This window comes from Argopecten irradians, chromosome 13 (genome assembly GCF_041381155.1).
Source record: "Argopecten irradians isolate NY chromosome 13, Ai_NY, whole genome shotgun sequence".
NCBI lineage: Eukaryota > Metazoa > Mollusca > Bivalvia > Pectinida > Pectinidae > Argopecten > Argopecten irradians.
Window position 1 is genome coordinate 27,556,671 of NC_091146.1, and position 19,739 is coordinate 27,576,409.

At 35.5% G+C, this 19,739-nt stretch overlaps 1 protein-coding gene across 2 annotated transcripts in view; it reads left to right on the forward strand.

Annotated features, from left to right (window-relative positions):
• Window positions 1–19,739, forward strand: part of LOC138305481 (NAD(P)H-hydrate epimerase-like) — a 125,675-nt gene that overhangs the window by 43,275 nt on the left and 62,661 nt on the right. The window contains exon 2 of one of the 2 annotated variants that reach the window (XM_069245719.1): window positions 283–1,009. The exons of the other annotated variant lie outside the window; for it this stretch is intronic. Coding sequence (XP_069101820.1) covers window positions 897–1,009 — 113 coding nt within the window. The 5' untranslated portion in view covers window positions 283–896. The remainder of the gene's footprint in view (window positions 1–282; window positions 1,010–19,739) is intronic. 2 annotated transcript variants of the gene reach the window in all.

The following is a 19,739-nucleotide window of genomic DNA, read 5'->3' on the forward strand; positions in this document are numbered from 1 at the left end:
AATACTTCGTCTACTCTCGCTTTTAATGGATAAAATTACCTCCCGCTTTTAATGGATAAAATTACAATTCAGCGGTGCAGAGCCTTCAACACAATATGTAGTTTTACTCAGTAGCTATGCTGAATTTTTCCACAGTAATGATAAGTGTCGACTATTGTTTATACCCTGTAAAATGCTATAGCTGTTCCACTAAGTAACCATATCCTATTACATCTATTTGTCGGGAAACATAGTGACACACATTTGATCTCTTTATTCGTTCTATGGATTTTCTCAATACAGAGAGCTGCAGAGACAGAACTGAAGTCAAATCCAGTGGTTAGGAAGACCAGCACAGACGCTTTATAAAATTCTGATGCTTGGACATAAAAACGTGATAGTCTGTAGTTTTCGTCTGAACCATTATTGAGGACGAGAAATCATCTATATCACGAAGAATCCGTGTTCCTGATGTTTCCCTGGAATCTCTTTGAAATGTACAGATCCCATTCAAACTTTCGGAGCATCTCGAATTAATGCTTTATTTTTGTCAAGTTTAGTATTTCAGTTTGAAAAAAACTAAGACAAATAGTCATTTTAGTTATTTGCAAACACAAAGACAGATCGAACGTTTAGTATTTTAGTTGTTTGCAAAATCAAAGAGCTGGCCATTCCTACACGTTGTTATTTGCTCATCAGCGTACTGTTTACTAATCGATTCCAAAGATTTATGTTGCTGTGACAATCTGAACGCTAACCTGACATATGTATGAGAATTGTACTTCCCGCCATTCTGCTATGTTTTTTCTACGGGTCCAGCATTACTTTTGAATCAAGCATTTAAAGAATATCTGACGCCACAGACATTAGGATTAAATTTCAACTGTTTATTTGTGTGTGAAGAGTCCGTAATAACAATGGATAGAATATCAGTGAATAGATTCTCCTTCCGTAGAAAGGGAAGCCAGAGGAAGGAGAAAGAAAAGGACCATAGTTCTGCTTTCGACTATTCTAAACTTTCATATATTAGGTAAGTATTTATATTGTTAAATTTTTCATTAATTGACTAAAACATTTTACTCGATTTCTCAATCGTGAAACTGTAGGCTGTATCTTGCGGTAGTTATAATGTTATTGAATTAGTCTAGGTTGTCCTTGTTGTCATAGTGATCATATGTCTACCCTGTTTGTCCTATGTTTGGCTTATGTTTGACGTAAGATTGCACTATGCGCATATTTAAGACATAGTTATAAAAAAAATTGAGATGAATTTAACTAAACAAGCCCGCGTGTAGAATAAATTGAATAATTGAAAAGCATGTGAAAAAATACGGTCTCTGTCACTCAGCTGACGGAGTATGGTTTTTCACACCGAGGACCCGGGTTCGATTTCTGGCGGATCTAGTTTGATGACAATCAAAGCCAATTACCCAAACGGATCTTTTATTTTTTTAATCTGCTGGTAAACCATTACCATGCATTATAGTTATTTTAGTAAACCAATCACACTTCTTCGCTTTGTGAACTGTTTCTGTTCCTTCGTGAATACTTTCGTTTTGAAGGGACCACTCCTAGTGTTGTGAGTGAGCGCTTATTTAGCTGTTAGTGACTGTAGTACAGTTACATACATGTCCTATATTTAGAAGTATATTTGCTTTTTCTCGTTTGAAAGCTGAAACCATTGTATCCGTCATAAGGGGCTGAGTGTTTAAGATTTCCCGACATATTATCACAAGCCCTTCATCTCGCGTGGTCGAAGCCCATGGAATTCAGTTGTCTGGTACTTGACCGCTGGTCCGTGGTTTTCCTACGAATACTCCGGGTTTCCTCCACCATCAAATCTGGTTTGTTCTTTAATGACCCTGGCTGTTAAAAGTACGTAAAATTTAAAACCAAAAAATCAATGTATTTGTTAGAGTGCAACAAGACCGGATCATACTACTGAAATATATAGTCACCCCCGAGGACACATTTGAACTCTTCAAATTAAAAGCCTTGAATAGTTCATTATTGAATTTCAGGGATGAGTGAGTTAAACTGGCAATGAAAAAACCTGTTCCTTAATTCATCTGTTGATTGTAAAGCAGAACAGTAATATAATCTTACATTCGATACCTTTGTTATGGAAATTAGAATATACTCCCAACTTCAATAGATGTTTTCTGGTAATAACAATTATTAAGAAGGGACGCATGAACAATTTTGGCTGTGTTTTGACAAGTTAGCCGATATGTTGATAAGTTAGCTGATATGTTGACAAGTTAGCTGTTATCTATGTGTATGCATGCTTTAGATAAATTTTTTGAGATGCAATTATATGCTTCTAAAATCTGGCACTGTCTGGACCAATACATATCTAGATAGGTTTAATTGTAGACACAACAAAAATAGTCAGGAAACCAACTAACATTTGGCCTGTTATATAAATTCCAATATGTTTTCGTTACATTTATAAAGTATATTCCTTGTAGCCTCGGATACAAACACTCGTAATGCACGTTTGTGTATATAATTAACACGTTTGGTATGATTATAGGTCCACGATAACAATTTTGCAATTGTGATCCATGGTGAGTAATTATTGAAGGCGAAAACAGGCGATAACAACATGTTGCCACTACCACAATTCAAACTCTATATAGATCAAATGAGAGGAACGGTACACGTAGGCATGCACGCTGACTCCTTATGTATAAACACTTAGTTGTCCACATTGCCACCATGTACATTTTATATAGATCATAAACGACATATCATCATATGTAATACCAACTTTAATTTGTTGTGTTCACAACAGTTCCACTATACAAGAAGACACAACATGAATATACCGCAGTCTCTCAAAACACGCACCTCGCACAACATACACGCAACACACCCGCATACATGGGAGGCCGTCCTTACATGACCATAGCTGTTAATAGGACGTTAATTAATCAAACAAACAAACAAACCTTACCACTATGTACATTTTATACAGATCATGATCGACATGGATACTAACTTGGTGTCAACATTGCCGCCATGTCACTTTTTTCATAAATCATAAGAGACGTGCATGCATTAAATACTAACATGATGTCAACATTGCCACCTTGTAAATATATATCATAAACGGGGTAATGTTTATGTATAACGGCCACATGCACACAATTTAATTAAATTTAAAAAAAACTGTATAGATTGTTTGCTTATTTAGTATTTAGTGCGTACGCTTATTGGTATGTGGTTCATAATCACCACATGTTGTATGATACGGAATAATCCAATATCGTAAGTCTCTTATATGATGTGAAGGATATTGATATTCTACTCAAGGGCCAGAAAATGTGATTCAGCCAAATGATTGAGTCTCTCTCTCTCCCTCCGTCCCTCTCTCCGTCCCTCTCTCCCTCCCTCCCTCCCCCTCTCTCTCTCTCTCTCGCTCGCTCGCTCTCTCTCTCTCTCTCTCTCTGCAATTGCAACGCAGATATTGCTTCACTGTAACATGTTTTGCTCATAAAATATAATTACCGTATCCATACCAAAGTTTTCGAAAATATTCGTTTATTCAAAAGATTAAAATGTTTACAGTTAACAGTGCTAGATTTGTTTATTTTTTACCTCTATTGATTTTAAGTAACATTAGCGCTCACTTGTTGTTGGAATGGGTCTCCAGTTAACATTAAGGTCATCGTGTAAACACGGGATCACTTATAGCTTTGACTGGCGTCTTCTTGCATCCTCTTTACTCTTGGTGACATGGCCTTGGTGATATGGTCTCGCTGTTTTATAACACTTGTTTGTGGTCGATGTTTCTCCTTCCAAGCGTAAAACTGATCAGGATTTCTGCATTGTAAATACGGTCTAGTAAAACATCCTGCTGATCACGGTATTACATAGTTTGTGTAATGCGCAATGCATGTATTAGATTTCCAGTTGTTTGAAGTATTCTCAATGATTATTTTTTCACGTCTTGTTTTAAACATTGAAGGTTAAAAATCAATTCCGTATAAAAACAACTTATGTCGTCGTAATGTCTCTCTTGAAATCGCTTTATGTTTTGTCTTCAGTTGACCTATCTTTTGATACTTATTTATACTTTCCAAATTGGTTTATTTTCAGCATACCGATGCATTATTATTCATAATTACTGTTTAACCCCCCATTTCTCACAAGAGACTCCAACTTGTCCTTAATCATATTTCCCCGGGTATCCGACAGCAAACAAGAAATAATGCTTATCGGTCATGGCCGCCAGGGGGCCTAAAGTTGCCCAAATTACACTTCTCCTTTTGCTGTGGTTTTATTTCCCTGTATTGACGGTTTTATTAAAATTCGTGAATTCAAACCACAAGCGAATTATTTAGAATCTTACTACTGTTGTATGGAGAATTACAAGATATGCATGTACACCATTGCAATACCCTATCTAGTAATTCCAGTCTGGATTGATTATAAATTAATTACAAAGAAAACAGTACTGTGGTCAAAATACAACTTATTTGGTCTGCGATTATCGCATCTAGAAGAATCGGTGCACTGCAAAATTAATCCCCCGTAAATAAATTCCGTTAGTAAATCTGCAAAATATGATCACCGCTAATAAAAGGTGTTATATAGTATATTATTGATACTGAAGATATGTCCTTGATATATGTTCACTGACATACACACACATACGGTTGCAGTACGTGAGTCACTGTCTGCATAGCCATTATCACAAACATCTTTTATTGGTATATCGACATCTGTAAAAATTAAACGTTTTGATGATAGTAGATACAAAAACACAAATAACAGCTGTTTCATTAATGTTTTGGTATAAGTAGTATATAATTTCAGACAACAGTTGATAAATTGAATTCATTATGCACTAATGAAATGTGACGAACATATTCATATGCTTAGAAATATGTTAAACGGTTTTTGTAACGTCGCGGCTGATTGACTGAACACCGAAGTTTAAATTCATAGACAAGAAAGTTTATTTAGAGTACACCCAGAATTTTGCCATCACTTGAAAACTATGATCCTTGAATATTTTATACATCGTAAAACTGGATAAATTCGCCAATTTTAATGTAGAGCTTAATGCGTGTAAACATTTCGTTATCATTTTTGCGGGATAAATACACTGGAAGACACAAAATATACCGCAGTCTCCCAAAATACGCACCTCACATTCACACACGCTGCACACAACATACATGGGAGGCCGTCCTTACATGACCATAGCTGTTAATAGGACGTAAACATAATAATCCAAACATTTGTAAACATTTTAAAACATAATTTTAAATAGAAACCAAATGTTTCGCGCGGGGAAATTTTCGTGCTAGCATAATTAACGTAAATATTTCTCTCCCGTATAATTTTACGTTTACAGTTTATGGTGATGTCCATCTGTTTCCCCTGACCAGTTTTATCCATAAAGTGTCAAAAATCAATAGGTATCACCAGTCCATATTAATTCAATATTCATTTATACCTTTACTGAAACAACAATACAAACACTATATAGTATATCTGAATTATGCAATAGAACATTACACCTAAATCTCCCTCTGTATGTATATTATACGCTTTCGGTAATTATATAAATTATATCAGCGATAAGACCATTAGCTAAGTAACACACACTGGTGTGGAAAACATTTATATTTCGCCATCAATATATACAAATGTAAAATTGATATCCCTTGTCTACACAAAATGTAAGTTACAGTTACATCTTCACCCATCCATGATTCATGTACATGCATATATTGAGAAACTGTATATTGTTAGCTGACTTTCCATGAAAGATAATAGTTTATATGAAAAAAAAGTCGAGAATGGAAATTTTTAAGGGGTAAAATTTATAAAGATCAAGAATCAATCTATTATATAGTTGCTGATATTCGCTGGGGTTAAATGCCTCGCGAAATTTATCAAAATCATGGTTTGAGATATTATAGCCTGTCGTCTAAATGACACTTTCAAAAGTTACTTAGATATTTCGCTAAAATAAACCATCGCGAATAATGCCGATAAATTTTTGTATTTGTTTGATTAATTAACGTCCTATTAACAGCTATGGCCATGTAAGGATGGCCTCCCATGTATGTGGTGTGTTGCGTGTATGTTTAGCGAGATACGTGTTTTGGGAGACTGCGGTATATTCATGTTGTGTCTTCTTGTATAGTGGAACTGTTGCCCTTAGTGCTATATCACTGAAGCATGCCGCCGAAGACACCAAGCAACACACCCCACCCGGTCACATAATACTGACAACGGTCAGTCCCACTTCCGGTATGCTGAGAGTACATCGCGAAATTTAACAACTCTTCAGTAGACTATAGACTTTTACTGTAAACCCAACTTCTTTCGGGGCCAATTTACTTTCGCGAATATCGCGGCAAATTCGCAAAAGTTTGTCTTTACGAATTAATATCTTCACCATTCATATTGAAATAATTTCCATTGATGTTAAAATGTAAAATCAAGTTTATGAATCTTAATCTAAACTTATTCTAAAATGGGAATTTTAAAGAACGAAATTAAAGCAAAATGTAAAAAAGAGTCATCGTCAATCTCCCAAAAGTCACACCTGAGCGAAAAGCGGGGAATTCCGATTGAAGAGTTTAAACCGGAAGTGACAATTTTAAAGGTAACGGATAGGTGTCGAGCTCACTACCAAGAGATTGGGACCCAGTTTCAACTCACCCCTAAAACTACATAATAGACTATTCTTGCCTCCGATTTAGGAGAGTCAAAATATGTTCTCAGGGGCGAATTAGTTAATGTACCGGAATACTTCTACCACCGCGGTCCGAACTCAAATATGATATTTACATATTAGAGACAAATGAGCAAATCAACTGCTTATCGACGACCATCTTCCTTGGTACCAGTCGGACGCTACATGGAAGGAAGGGAAACCGGGACAGTTAAATGGTTTAACGTTATTGACCTACATATTAATATAGATTGAATTAGCTCCCCGATATTTCCGTGAATCTTCACTATCTGTGGTGGTCATCCGGTCAATAAGAAGGGGTCAAGCACTGATTTATATTGGCATGCTTTTCAGAATTTATGATCGTTGGCTAATGCCTTGTCTAGTGGATAGATTGCTCTTCTCTATTTATTGGAGCATCCATATATATAGTTGTATCCCTGCATACTGCAAAACAACTAATATTGAGTGTTAGTACATCTCGCGTATCAGGTCGCGAAAATAAATCGCCACAAAGGTGCTTCAAACACATGTACATTATAATCAGTCTAAATCAAATTGATATCGTCTTTAAAAACTCATTGCTACATTAGTTGCCGAGCAAATATGGCTTATTACTGTTTTACTGCATTATCGATATTTATTCTGTCGACATATGCACCCTCGACTATGTTATAGTGAAACTAATGTATTACAGATGAACCTGCCAATGAAGATTAACAGAGAGCAACGCGAAATTTCTAAGCTCTATCCAGACCGTTTTCGAGATTCGTTTGATATACCTATAAGAATCAAGCTACCTTTCTCGTCTGTCAAACTCAATGCTTACAAAGTATTAATATTTGGTATGGCATCATGCTGTGTGGATATTAAGACAGTGATAGTAACTCTTTGAATGCCGTGGATGTATTAGTTATTGCCCTTATTCTTAGATTATCCTTTCATCTCATCAGCTATTAGATTTATATCACACACACCCTCACACATCCTCACACACCCTCATAATCCTCACCTCACACACCCTCACACCCTCATTTTAACACACCCTCACACACCCTCACCTCACACACCCTTACCTCACACACCCTCACACAAAAAACCTTTAATTTATCATATAATGTTGTATACATATTCGAAATGTAAACATAATTGAGGGTTAGGTATAAAAATCATAATGCGAAGAAGTGTTACTTGACAATCTTAATGTAAAATTATACATTAACAGCATTCGTTGTTCTTTTAACACATAGGCAGGTTTAAGCTGTACAGATAAAATGCCTGAATGATTTACATTTGAGTAGCCTTATTATATATTAAGATAAACGAATGTATGGTATAATTGAGTTTCCAAATGTCATTTTACTATTTTATTCTTCCATTTTATTTTATTCTTTATTTATTTATTTATTTATTTATTTATTATTTGTTTATTTGCAATAACTTTTCCTGACTTTGTAAAAATGTAAATCATAACAAATGAAATTCTTTTCGGTGATACAAATATAGATACGAAGCGTTTCGACATTTTTATATTTGCTATTGTGTATCACTTTATACATGACTAGAAAATGTAAAATTATATGACAATATGTTGCCTGCAGAAAACTATTGCTATTTCAATACACGAAAATAGGTTGAAATCTGCCAATGAGTAAATATATGATGATCACTTATAACAAAGCTAAAATACAAAGATTATATAGCAACATTTATTATTGAGAGCTTACGTATGTCACACAACATTATATGGATATTTTCGCATAGTATCCCATAACAATTTTATATCCCTACGATCCCGGGATACCCTGATATTCTCTACTCGGGCGCAGTTTTACGATTTCAGAAACAACTATTGAATTATTCCTGACCTTACCTGTTAGTTTTGTCCTTGACCTTGGTGTTCATACTGATCAATAATACATCATTATTCTACGAAAGAAAGAGATTTCTAGTTTCCACGTGACGGATCAAGACTGGCCTTGATGTTTTATATAATGACCGGCTATCCGGTGCTGTCTACATTTCAGTAGTTTACCTAATCATCTTCGCAAAATTATTCAAGACAAGACGGTTATTGATATCGATCAATGATTTGAGTCTGTAAAGGAAATATACTGTATATTTGTTATATTCGCTGGGGTTTCAATTTCGCTAAATTCGCAAATTCATTCAAATTCGCAAAAATGCGATATTGATCAAAATATGTCGTATGAAATACGCTTTTAAAAACTGCAAAAAAATTGGTGAAATTAACCCCCGCGGAATAACCGCGGAATTTTACACCCACGGAATTTAAGAACTACACATCAAAGCAAAGCTACATACAAGGTCAAGCTTGGTGATAAAGAGGAGTGAAAATCGGTAGGGCATTGAGGACTAATGAACAACACAACATGACTTGTTTTCACTTTTAATTCGTGTTTAGATTGATACAATTCAAAATAAGATCCAATCTTAGAAAGGATAACTATCAAATGTGGCAAAACCCATATTGGAAATTCTAGTATTGTGGAATCCATCTATGTTTAGTAATGATATTTGCATTTGAGTATTTTGATGCTGTGAAACAGCATTCTTAGGTACGCTCGGAGAGCCTGTGCACATCAAAACAATGAAACCACTCCACGATGAAAATTAAAAGTTGTTTTGTTCATTTCACGTAATACTTGGTGGTATGAAAAAATAAAACCCCAATATTCAAAACCACAGACATAGAATTTGTACATACGTATACACCATGGATGGAGTGTTTTAAAGTGTTCAGTTGAGACTCTATGATATTTGTATTACTCCGAGAACACTGGTCTCCGAAAATTACGAAGAATGCCTTCTTCGCTGTCTTCCTGCGCGACAGACTTTCGGTGGATTTTGGATTGTGTATGTTTATTTAAATTTTACGTAATTCATGCTAATGATCGATTATTGTAATCAAATGTTAGGAAGGTAACTGCAAAAGAAAGTTCTTATAACGCTTATAAAGTTTTTTGTGTTGGTTGTATTGACTAACTATATTTGATATATTATTGCGCATTCCGTCATGTATTGCAGGAAGTTTTCTTGATGATAGCGTTCTTATGAATTCAAAAGAAATTTGACTGTTATAAGTAACCAAATATTGTACCCTTTACTTGACAAACGTATACGGCCATGTTTTATCACAAGTCAAAAGTCGGCAAAGCAAAACTCACGATAAATGTTCTGCACGATAATATCTCCCCAACCAGTTACTGTTAGGCTTACGAAGACTTGCTAAAGTCCGATACATTACATGATGTTAACGGCTAGCGTTCTTGTGAATTTAAAAGAAATCCGAGTGATATACGTAATGAAATAATGTACCTTTTATTTGGCATAAGTATCTGGCCATGATTTATTAGTCAAAAGTCGTCAAAGCAACCCATGTTAGTTTTCTAAAAAGGAAACCAAAACATATCCGGAAATGGTAATATTTCTAATGTTATATTTTTTCCGAAAATATTCTTCAATGTTAAGTGGATATTAAGATACGAAAATGTTTTACTTATTATTTTTTGGCTATGAAGAGACATTGATGAAATTGATAATTTAGCAATTAATAAAGAATTATAAAAAAATGATACTCAGATTCTGAACGGTTCATTGGTGTTGAAATCGTTAATTCAAAAATAATTTAGAAATAAAATTTATTACAGGTATTTTAGGATAATAAGTTATTCAACTTATTGTTCTTGAAAAACTTCAAATACCATAAAATAAATACGGTATATCGTAAATATTTTTTATTAAACTCCGAAATTCAACGCTGCACACTTATGTATAGTTTACTAAATTCTATATTTAAATGAAAAACCAATTTCTTTTTTCATTTGTTTGAGTCCTTCATTCACAGCATCTATGAGTGGCATTGGCACTTTGATTTTATTTTACGTTTGCTTCTTATTTTCCCTGTATAGTGGCATAAGTGTTATTGATCATAGGTGAACCCCTATCTTTGAAAATCATCCAGAAACAGAAAAGCGTTTATAATGGAAAAAAAGTGTTCTGCATTACTTGGTTTGATTTTATAGCTAACCTTCGTTAAGCCAAAATCTAAACAGGCTAAAAGACACTTTTGAAGGTGCCTGAAACCGAACATATCTGTCCATCAATGTTGTACATGAACAGTGACATTTTCTGTATTCATATGATGGTAAGCCGGCATCAATACGATGTTACTAAGAAAATATATGAAACCGGACATATATGTCCATCAATGTTGTACAGTGACGCTTTGTGTATAAATACGAAGCTGCTGTGGCATCATTACGCCTTGTACATGTATCTAATACACTAATACGTAGACAATTGAATGTCAGAGGGTTTGTCCTTTATGTCCCAAATGGCTTTTATCTGAAATCCCGTCTGTGTCTTAAGGAAGCAGCATTCCATACTGTCTGTATCCCAATCGATCACCCTACGAGGTAGAGCTATGGAGAATTTGAATGGCAGTGTATCCTATCGATTATTGATATGACATAATAATAGATTGGGGAATGGATGTTATCTGTCTGTCGTCCGCAAATATCTGGACAACCCCTCTTAAGATAGTCTAATTGATCATTTTGCCAGGTAGAGTTGTATGGAAATTGAATGGCAATGTTATCTTATCAATTATTTATATGACATCATAATAAATTGGGCGGGGGGGGGGGAGTGAATGTTTTTGTCTGTCGTCCGTACAAATTATCCAAACAGTCCCTCTTGATATATTCTAATTGATTATTATAACGTAGTGCGGTGGATAAAAGTGAAAATTAAATGACGGGGTGCTCATTATACAAAGATTATAATAAATTGAGGGAGATGAGTGTCGTCTGTAAAAATTATCCAAACAATGCATCTTTATATATTTAGATTGATCATTCAGATAGGGGAGGGGGGCGGTTGAATGTCGTCCGCAAACATTATCCGAACAACCCCTCTTAATACATCCTAATTGATGATTTCCCGGTACTGTTGCAGGGGAATTAAATGGCATAGTGTTAATTATCGATTATTTATATGTTGCATTAAAACAAATTTGGTGATGAATGTTATATGTCTGTATGTTGTCCTAAAATATTTGGACAACCCCTCTAAATGTCGTAAATCAGTAACGATAAAACTCAACAGAGATTGGAGGAACAATGAGGTAGCAATTGTATTAAGATCACTTTATATACTGTAAAATGAATTATTTTTGTTGGGGCCAATTTTCGCGATAGGTAAATTTTTACAATTTCGATGGGATTGAAGTTTATGGTGAGACATGTTTAGTTTATGCTTGCGTTTTCTCATTGTAATCTATATATGACTTAGATTTATCTGTAGCCTTAGGTTAAACAGCCATTATATTAAACTGATAGCAGTGGATAGACTGGCTGGATTATATTTTTAGTGAGCTTATGTCATGGCGCGGCGTCCGTCGTCCGTCGTCCGTCCGTCTGTCGTCCGTCCGTCCGTCCGTCTGTCCGTCAACATTTCCTTTAAATCGCTACTAGTCATAGAGTTCTGCATGGATTGTAACCAAATTTGGCCACAAGCATCCTTGGGGGAGGGGGAACAGAACTTGTATAAATTTTGGCTTGGCTCTGACCCCCCGGGGGCAGGAGGGGCGGGGCCCAATAGGGGAAATAGAGGTAAATTCTTTAAATCGCTACTTGTCCTAGAGTTCTGCATGGATTGTAACCAAAATTAGCCACAAACATCCTTGGGAGAGGGGGAACAGAACTTGTATAAATTTTGGCTCTGACCCCCCGGGGGCAGGAGGGGCGGGGCCTAATAGGGGAAATAGAGGTAAATTCTTTAAATCGCTACTTGTTCTAGAGTTCTGCATGGATTGTAACCAAATTTGGCCATAAACATCCTTGGGGGTAGGAGAAGAGAACTTGTATAAATTTTGGCTCTGATCCCCCAGGGGCAGGAGGGGCGGGGCCTAATAGGGGAAATAGAGGTAAATCCTTTAAATCGCTACTAGTCATAGAGTTCTACATGAATTGTAACCAAATTTGGCCACAAACATCCTTTTTGGAAGCGGAACAGAACTTGTATAAATTTTGGCTCTGACCCCCCGGGGGCAGGAGGGGTGGGGCCCAATAGGGGAAATAGAGGTAAATTCTTTAAATCGCTACTTGTTCTAGAGTTCTGCATGGATTGTAACCAAATTTGGCCATAAACATCCTTGGGGGTAGGAGAAGAGAACTTGTATAAATTTTGGCTCTGATCCCCCAGGGGCAGGAGGGGCGGGGCCTAATAGGGGAAATAGAGGTAAATCCTTTAAATCGCTACTAGTCATAGAGTTCTACATGAATTGTAACCAAATTTGGCCACAAACATCCTTTTTGGAAGCGGAACAGAACTTGTATAAATTTTGGCTCTGACCCCCCGGGGGCTGGAGGGGTGGGGCCCAATAGGGGAAATAGAGGTAAATCCTTTAAATTGCTACTAGTCATAGAGTTCTGCATGGAATGTAACCAAATTTGGCCAGAAATATCCTTGGGAGAATAAGAACTGAGTTTGTATAAATTTTGGCACTGGTCCCGGGGGGCAGGAGGGGCGGGGCCCAATAGGGGAATTATAGGAAAATCCTATAAATCGATACTTGTCCTAGAGTTCTCCATGGATTGTAACCAAATTTGGCCACAAACATCCTTGGGGGAAGGAGAACAGAACTTGTATAAATTTTGGCTCTGATCCCCGGGGGGGCAGGAGGGGCGGGACCCAATAGGGGAAATAGAGGTAAATCCTTTAAATCGCTACCAGTCATCGAGTTCTGCACGTATTGTAACCAAATTTGGCACAAACATCCTTGGGGGAAGGGAAACAGAACTTGTATAAATTTTGGCTCTGATCCCCCGGGGGCAGGAGGGGCGGGGCCCAATAGGGGAAATAGAGGTAAATCCTATAAATCGCTACTTGTCCTAGAGTTTTGCTTGGATTGTGACCAAATTTGGCCATAAACATCCTTGGGGGAAGGAGAACAGAACTTTGGCTCTGACCCCCTGGGGGCAGGAGGGGTGGGGCCCAATAGGGGATTTAGAGGTAAATATTAAAATTCCTTTACAAAAGAAACAATGAACCTGTATTCAGAACATTACTTGGCATTTCAAACCAGGTGAGCGATACAGGCCCTCTGGGCCTCTTGTTCGTATATATTATCATATAATAATTATAAATTCATATCGCAATACAATTTGAAATATTGAAATATGTATCGATTGACAGTAGTGCAATATAAACTCGAAGAAGGATTATTACAAGAGATGTAACATATTTACACAACCTATATTGTCCTTATTTAAAACTGGAAAGAACAGAATTTTAAATCATTCCCCCATGAATTTTCATACTGGACTGTTCTAATCCCTGATTTAAGAGAGTCTAAATGTACCTTCAGGGGTGAATGATTTTATCATCAACTTGATAGAATAAATGCAATGCATCCTAAAACTTGATTACCATTTGTTTGAGCGTTTATGTCAATAACTTACATTTATATTTATTAAATATGAATTTCTCGTCGCCACATTTGACATGATTGGTCAAGGCAGTACGACAGCACTACAGAATTTACTTCAGCTCAAAAAGAAATCAGATACGTGTAAAAATGGATCGTACTTATTTTCGCGGCAACATGAGGCAATAGTATGCCTAACATCTTATTTGAATTCTTCACTTTTCAGTTAAAAAACCTATACTGTATTTCGAATTTTAACTTTTTTTGTCGCGGAGATCAAGATCCACAATTTTGATATCCTATCAAAGACGCGAAAGTCATTTGCACGCGAAACTATTTTGGATTACCTGATAGTGTATAAAGCATACAAATGTTGATCCGAGTAAAACAGGGTTTGTCAGACACATTAGTGACAGTACTGATAAACTTATGGAAATTCCTATGGGTAATCATATATATATCTATAACCGTCTAATTATATTATATTGTGTGGGCACCGTGTTATATATCATGTCGACTGAAGGGAGATCGCTGTCGCATTAGTTGAAAATACGTCGATTAATTGGGTGAGGATTCGTTTCATAGTTGTAAATGTGACTGAAAAAGATAGTATTTCCCTACGTGTCGCATAGCAGACAATGAATTATTTATAGTAATCCAATTAGTTGAAAAGTTGTGTCGTATTATGAAAAAACTGTTAGCGATATTACTGTCGATGGACAGATCATATTCTATGATAATCTGAATATCTACGGGACGTATGTGTCGATGTGGCGCATAAACCGGACAAATGATGTTAGATATGTGATATATGTATTACATTACTAGTAGTAACAACAAACTATAAGGCCTTAATTATTGATGTGTCTATTATTTACCAAATTTTGACAGTCTGTTTTCTATGATAATCTGTATAATTGGCGAAAATACCCATAAAAATGACACCGAATTTTTACATATAAGCGATTACACAGTTATGAATGCAAAAGCACGTGAGAAGTATTAATTATTGATGTCCAAGCGACATAACATAAAATATGCATGATGTAAGCGGCGTGATTTTCTCATTATTTCATTAATACGACTAGTGTTTGGTATAAATACTTGGTTATTTAATAATCGATGCAAGCTTATAAAAAAACATCAAAATAAGTCGGATTGTGTCTAGGAATGCTCTCTTTAAGTCATTTAAGTGATGTCAAGTGATTAAATTTAATTAATTTCATCAAATTTTGTTTCAACGTGATTAAACAAGAAGCTATTCCTATATAAATCTCCAAGTGATAATGTGTACATACAAATTTTGTTATTAGGAATATATATTAATATTGAAGAAGTATTAGTATTTTTTCTTAACATTGGACTTCACTACCGGTAAATTAAATGCAACAGTCAAACCTATCTAAATATCACCCACGGGACTAACGAAAATTACCTTTTTTAGCCAAGTGATCTTTATGCACAGGTCAAATTACAGCGAAACCTTTTTATAACGACACTCAAGGTACAAAATGAAAATGTCATTATAGCCGAATTGTCTTTATACACAGGTTGCATTGTGTTGAATTCGATCGGCTCTGAGAAAAGTGGCCTTAAGTTAGGTTAACAGGGGTTTTAACGTACCGTCACGAATAACTTTGTTTTCAGGCACGTGTAGTGGCCTTATTAAACAGTTTGGTCTGTATACAGAGGTGGTCGCTAAGACAGTTTGCTATCCGCTGTATAAGCTGTGAGGTCTATTACCGATGTCTATGAATCTCACTTAATCCTATACCGTTTTCTCTTTGATATAACCGAACTATAGTTTTATGCGGAATGACTGAAATCGAAGCGCAGATGAAATGGTTAATCGGCTTTGAACAGGAGGCCAAGACGGATAGTTTTACACTCTGAACGCGTATATAGATGAGTTTTGTTATATCTTAGGGCGCGAGAAAAAAAATCTATTACCTTTAAGTGATCGAGATCGGGTTATCTCAGTCTCGGGCTAAGATTTTGTAACATCCCAACCTCGGCTAACGCCTCGGTTGGGATTATGTTACAAAATCTTAGCCCTCGACTGAGATAACCGATCTCGTTCATACAGGTAACAGATTTTATTGTATATAAATGTGATTATATTGTATATACATGTGATTATATTGTATATAAATGTGATTATATTGTATATGAATGTGATGATATTGTATATACATATGATTATATTGTATATAAATATGATTATATTGTATACAAATGTGATGATATTGTATATAAATGTGATTATATTGTATGTAAATGTGATTATATTGTATATGATTCACATATTTACGTAAGTAATACGTGAGTAACATGTATTTACAGTGAACCCTCGATGGTATGGACACACTAATTTCCAGTCTAAATTGTCCGAATTACGAATTTTCTTGACTGCTGATTTTTGTGTTCCTAGTAAATATGTAACGTTACGATGGTCCGTTACCTATAGTAACATTTAAGTCCGGACTAAGAGTTTTTTTTCCGGACTAACAGCGTCCCGACTATCGGGCTCCACTCTATTTCTGTGAATATGTGATGGGGTTTTAAGATCTGAGACCAGTTGTTCAAAAGGTGATTACAAATGCATCTAAATTCTGATTTATGATGTGATTAAACTAATCATCGCTATAAAGCTACCTCACCAAGCAGATACATCGTATTTATTATTGTATAATTGTGTCTCGTATTTCGTTCTTAATTATTACAAACATGATTGTATATCATATCAAGTAATTAATAAATGTAATACTAATTAAACCATAACTCATTCTCTTTAATATCTGTAAAGAAACTTTCTTTTCATCTGCTTCCTAATATCGGAAAAAGCAAACTTCGATCAGGAATATTGTTTTGTTTTTTGTGCTTTCTGTGTAATTAGTTGTGAAATCCAAAAATAGTTTCGTTTCGAAGCGGAAGTCGGAGTTTCAGCCATAAAAACCTTGCTAATGATTAGCATCTAACAATTTCGTTTACATGTGACAGGGGAGTGCACTTTGCGATGCAAGGAATTCGTATCACTAGACCACCACTAGCTTAAAAATAAAAATGGATTTAATCAGAATCAATATATTCTGACATTTTCAGAGTTATTAGAGCAAACGTTGGATATCGAGCCAACATCAGCATATCACGGCACATGTGTACTTTAAGGCGCGATTAACATTATCGATGAAGACAATTATTTTTATTGTAGTTCTAAAACATCAGTACAATACACCTAATGATTAAAACATAGTAAACAAACGAACGGAAAAAATGAGAGGAAAAATAATAAATTTGAAATCAACAACAATAAGCATGAATATATTGAGTTGAGAATTCGTTAACATGCTATGGACATTTCAGAAATTTCTATAACGTTGGATTGCATTAAGATATATGCGTTGAAATAATTGCATTGGCAGAGTCTGAATTTATGGTTTGTAGTTTATAATTTAGTTTTTGACATTTCACAGCATGCTCTGAAGGCGGTTCTGATATCGATCAATAGACTTTTAATGTCCAGGCAAATCAACAGATGCATCGCATGCCGTTATTCGCAATGTAATTGAGGCGGTCCGCTCTCAGGCACATGTCGGATTTGCAATAACGAATTGTCACATCCCTTTATCATTCCGTGAGCATTGTTTATTCATCCGGGACTGAAATCAGCTTCTAGCACTATATTGTGTTCTCTGGGTTTATATTCAGTTGTGGGGCTGTCGTACTGAACTGTCATTACCTGCGAGAAAACAACAATAGAAGCTCTTTCATGGGAAATCGTTGATGAGCCAGAGTGCCAATAATATTCGTTTGTACACACGCATTATGGTGCTCAGGCAAAATGTAATCTGATCAAAGGGACTGTAAAAGTTCTTGACCTGTTATACACAAAATAAAGACCTAAAAATGAGGTCAATATCACATGAAGGAATATTCGTGTCAATTGTTGTTCAAGACAAATTTCTGTTTAATTCTAGGTTATTTTCAGGTGTTTTTCTCATTACATGAAATAGGAATTATTTTTTGTGGAGTTAAAGGCAATTCGGCTTAATTTCAGATAATTATTTTCCACTTGTTTGCTTTTTTTAATTTAAAATTGAAGTTTACCATTCCTTGACTTGAATAACTTTTGTCTATTGATCGGTAGGTTGTGTTCCCTGATCGAGACACACCATAGTATATATAAGTAATAGTTTCTGTTCATGCTATGCGCTCAGAATAAAGGAATTATAACGATTGGTTTGCCCGTTGTCATTATAATGTGACCGGATGGAGTGAGCTAGTTTGGTGTCTTCAGCCGCATTCCTCAGTGGGATACCCAAGAAGCTTATTGCTTGCGGTGTAAATCTGTACATGGTAGCACGCATATTTTTAGATATTCAGATATTGACATTAAAGATATAACATTTTTCAGAAAATTCAAGATACTATTCCATAGAAGTACTTTTAAGTTTTCGTTTTTCGACTAAGTAGAACTTTCAACCCCTTGTTCATGCTGTTGTTGACGTTATATACTGAAATGCGTTCACATGACGTCAACATAATATTGTCATGACGTAAAGTTATTATTGTCGTGACGTCATACACTTACCCTTGGTATGATATGCACGATAGATATATACATTTTAGTGTCAAGGGAAGTATAGATACATGTACCGCTGTCCAGGTAGATTGATAAATGTCAATGCTAATATATGCCATTTTACCATCAACTAAACAAGAACAACCGTCACAAAAAAAATAAAAGTAAAAAAAATCCGGAAAATATCACTATTGTGCTCTCGGGACAGTCTCTTGGCATGATAAGGCTATCATGGTTCTGTGCCAAATAAGGTTTCTGACACTTCCCTTGGTGTCGCGTGACAGCATGACATATACGGTCGTATAAACCGCAGACAGCAGTAATAGATTGTATTACTGACGTAATTGACCATACCACTATATATCCACTTGTAGATTCAATTTATCACTGGTTTCTCTATACTCAGAAATGCAGCATGCACTTTAAATTTAATTTACCGAACTGCAAATAACAGCGTGGATTTTGATGAGCGGATTTGGTACTGTATTATCTTATTTAGAATTCTGTACAGAAATCCTGACTTCTATGGCAATTATACGTGTCCTGGACGTAGAAACGTTTTTAGTGTATGCATATCTAGGAAAAGGTAAGGATGTAAGGAAACTTAATAAATGGTTTGATATCCTTTTTTTCAATGGAGACTGCAAATGCTGAAATGCTGCAAGGCTGAAATGTCATTGGTGTTCTGATGAGATAGTAATAATTGATGTTTATTTCGCTCAGATTACACAATAGGAAGACAATATTTTCTAGACTTTATGAATACAAAATGTATTTATAAGCATTGTCTGTATATTTAATTGCATATGACAGCAGAAATATAATTTAAAATGAGAGAGATTTCTATAAATAGAGGATATGAAATTTATCAAACGAGTTCAATAATTTTATATGCCAAGAGCCTTTAATACGTCATAATACTGTTATTACATACAGTATGTGTTTCTTATGCTATGTCCTTATGACATGGCTGAACGGGCCAGTTAAACATAATAAACATAAACACATGTCTATCTGTACAGCAC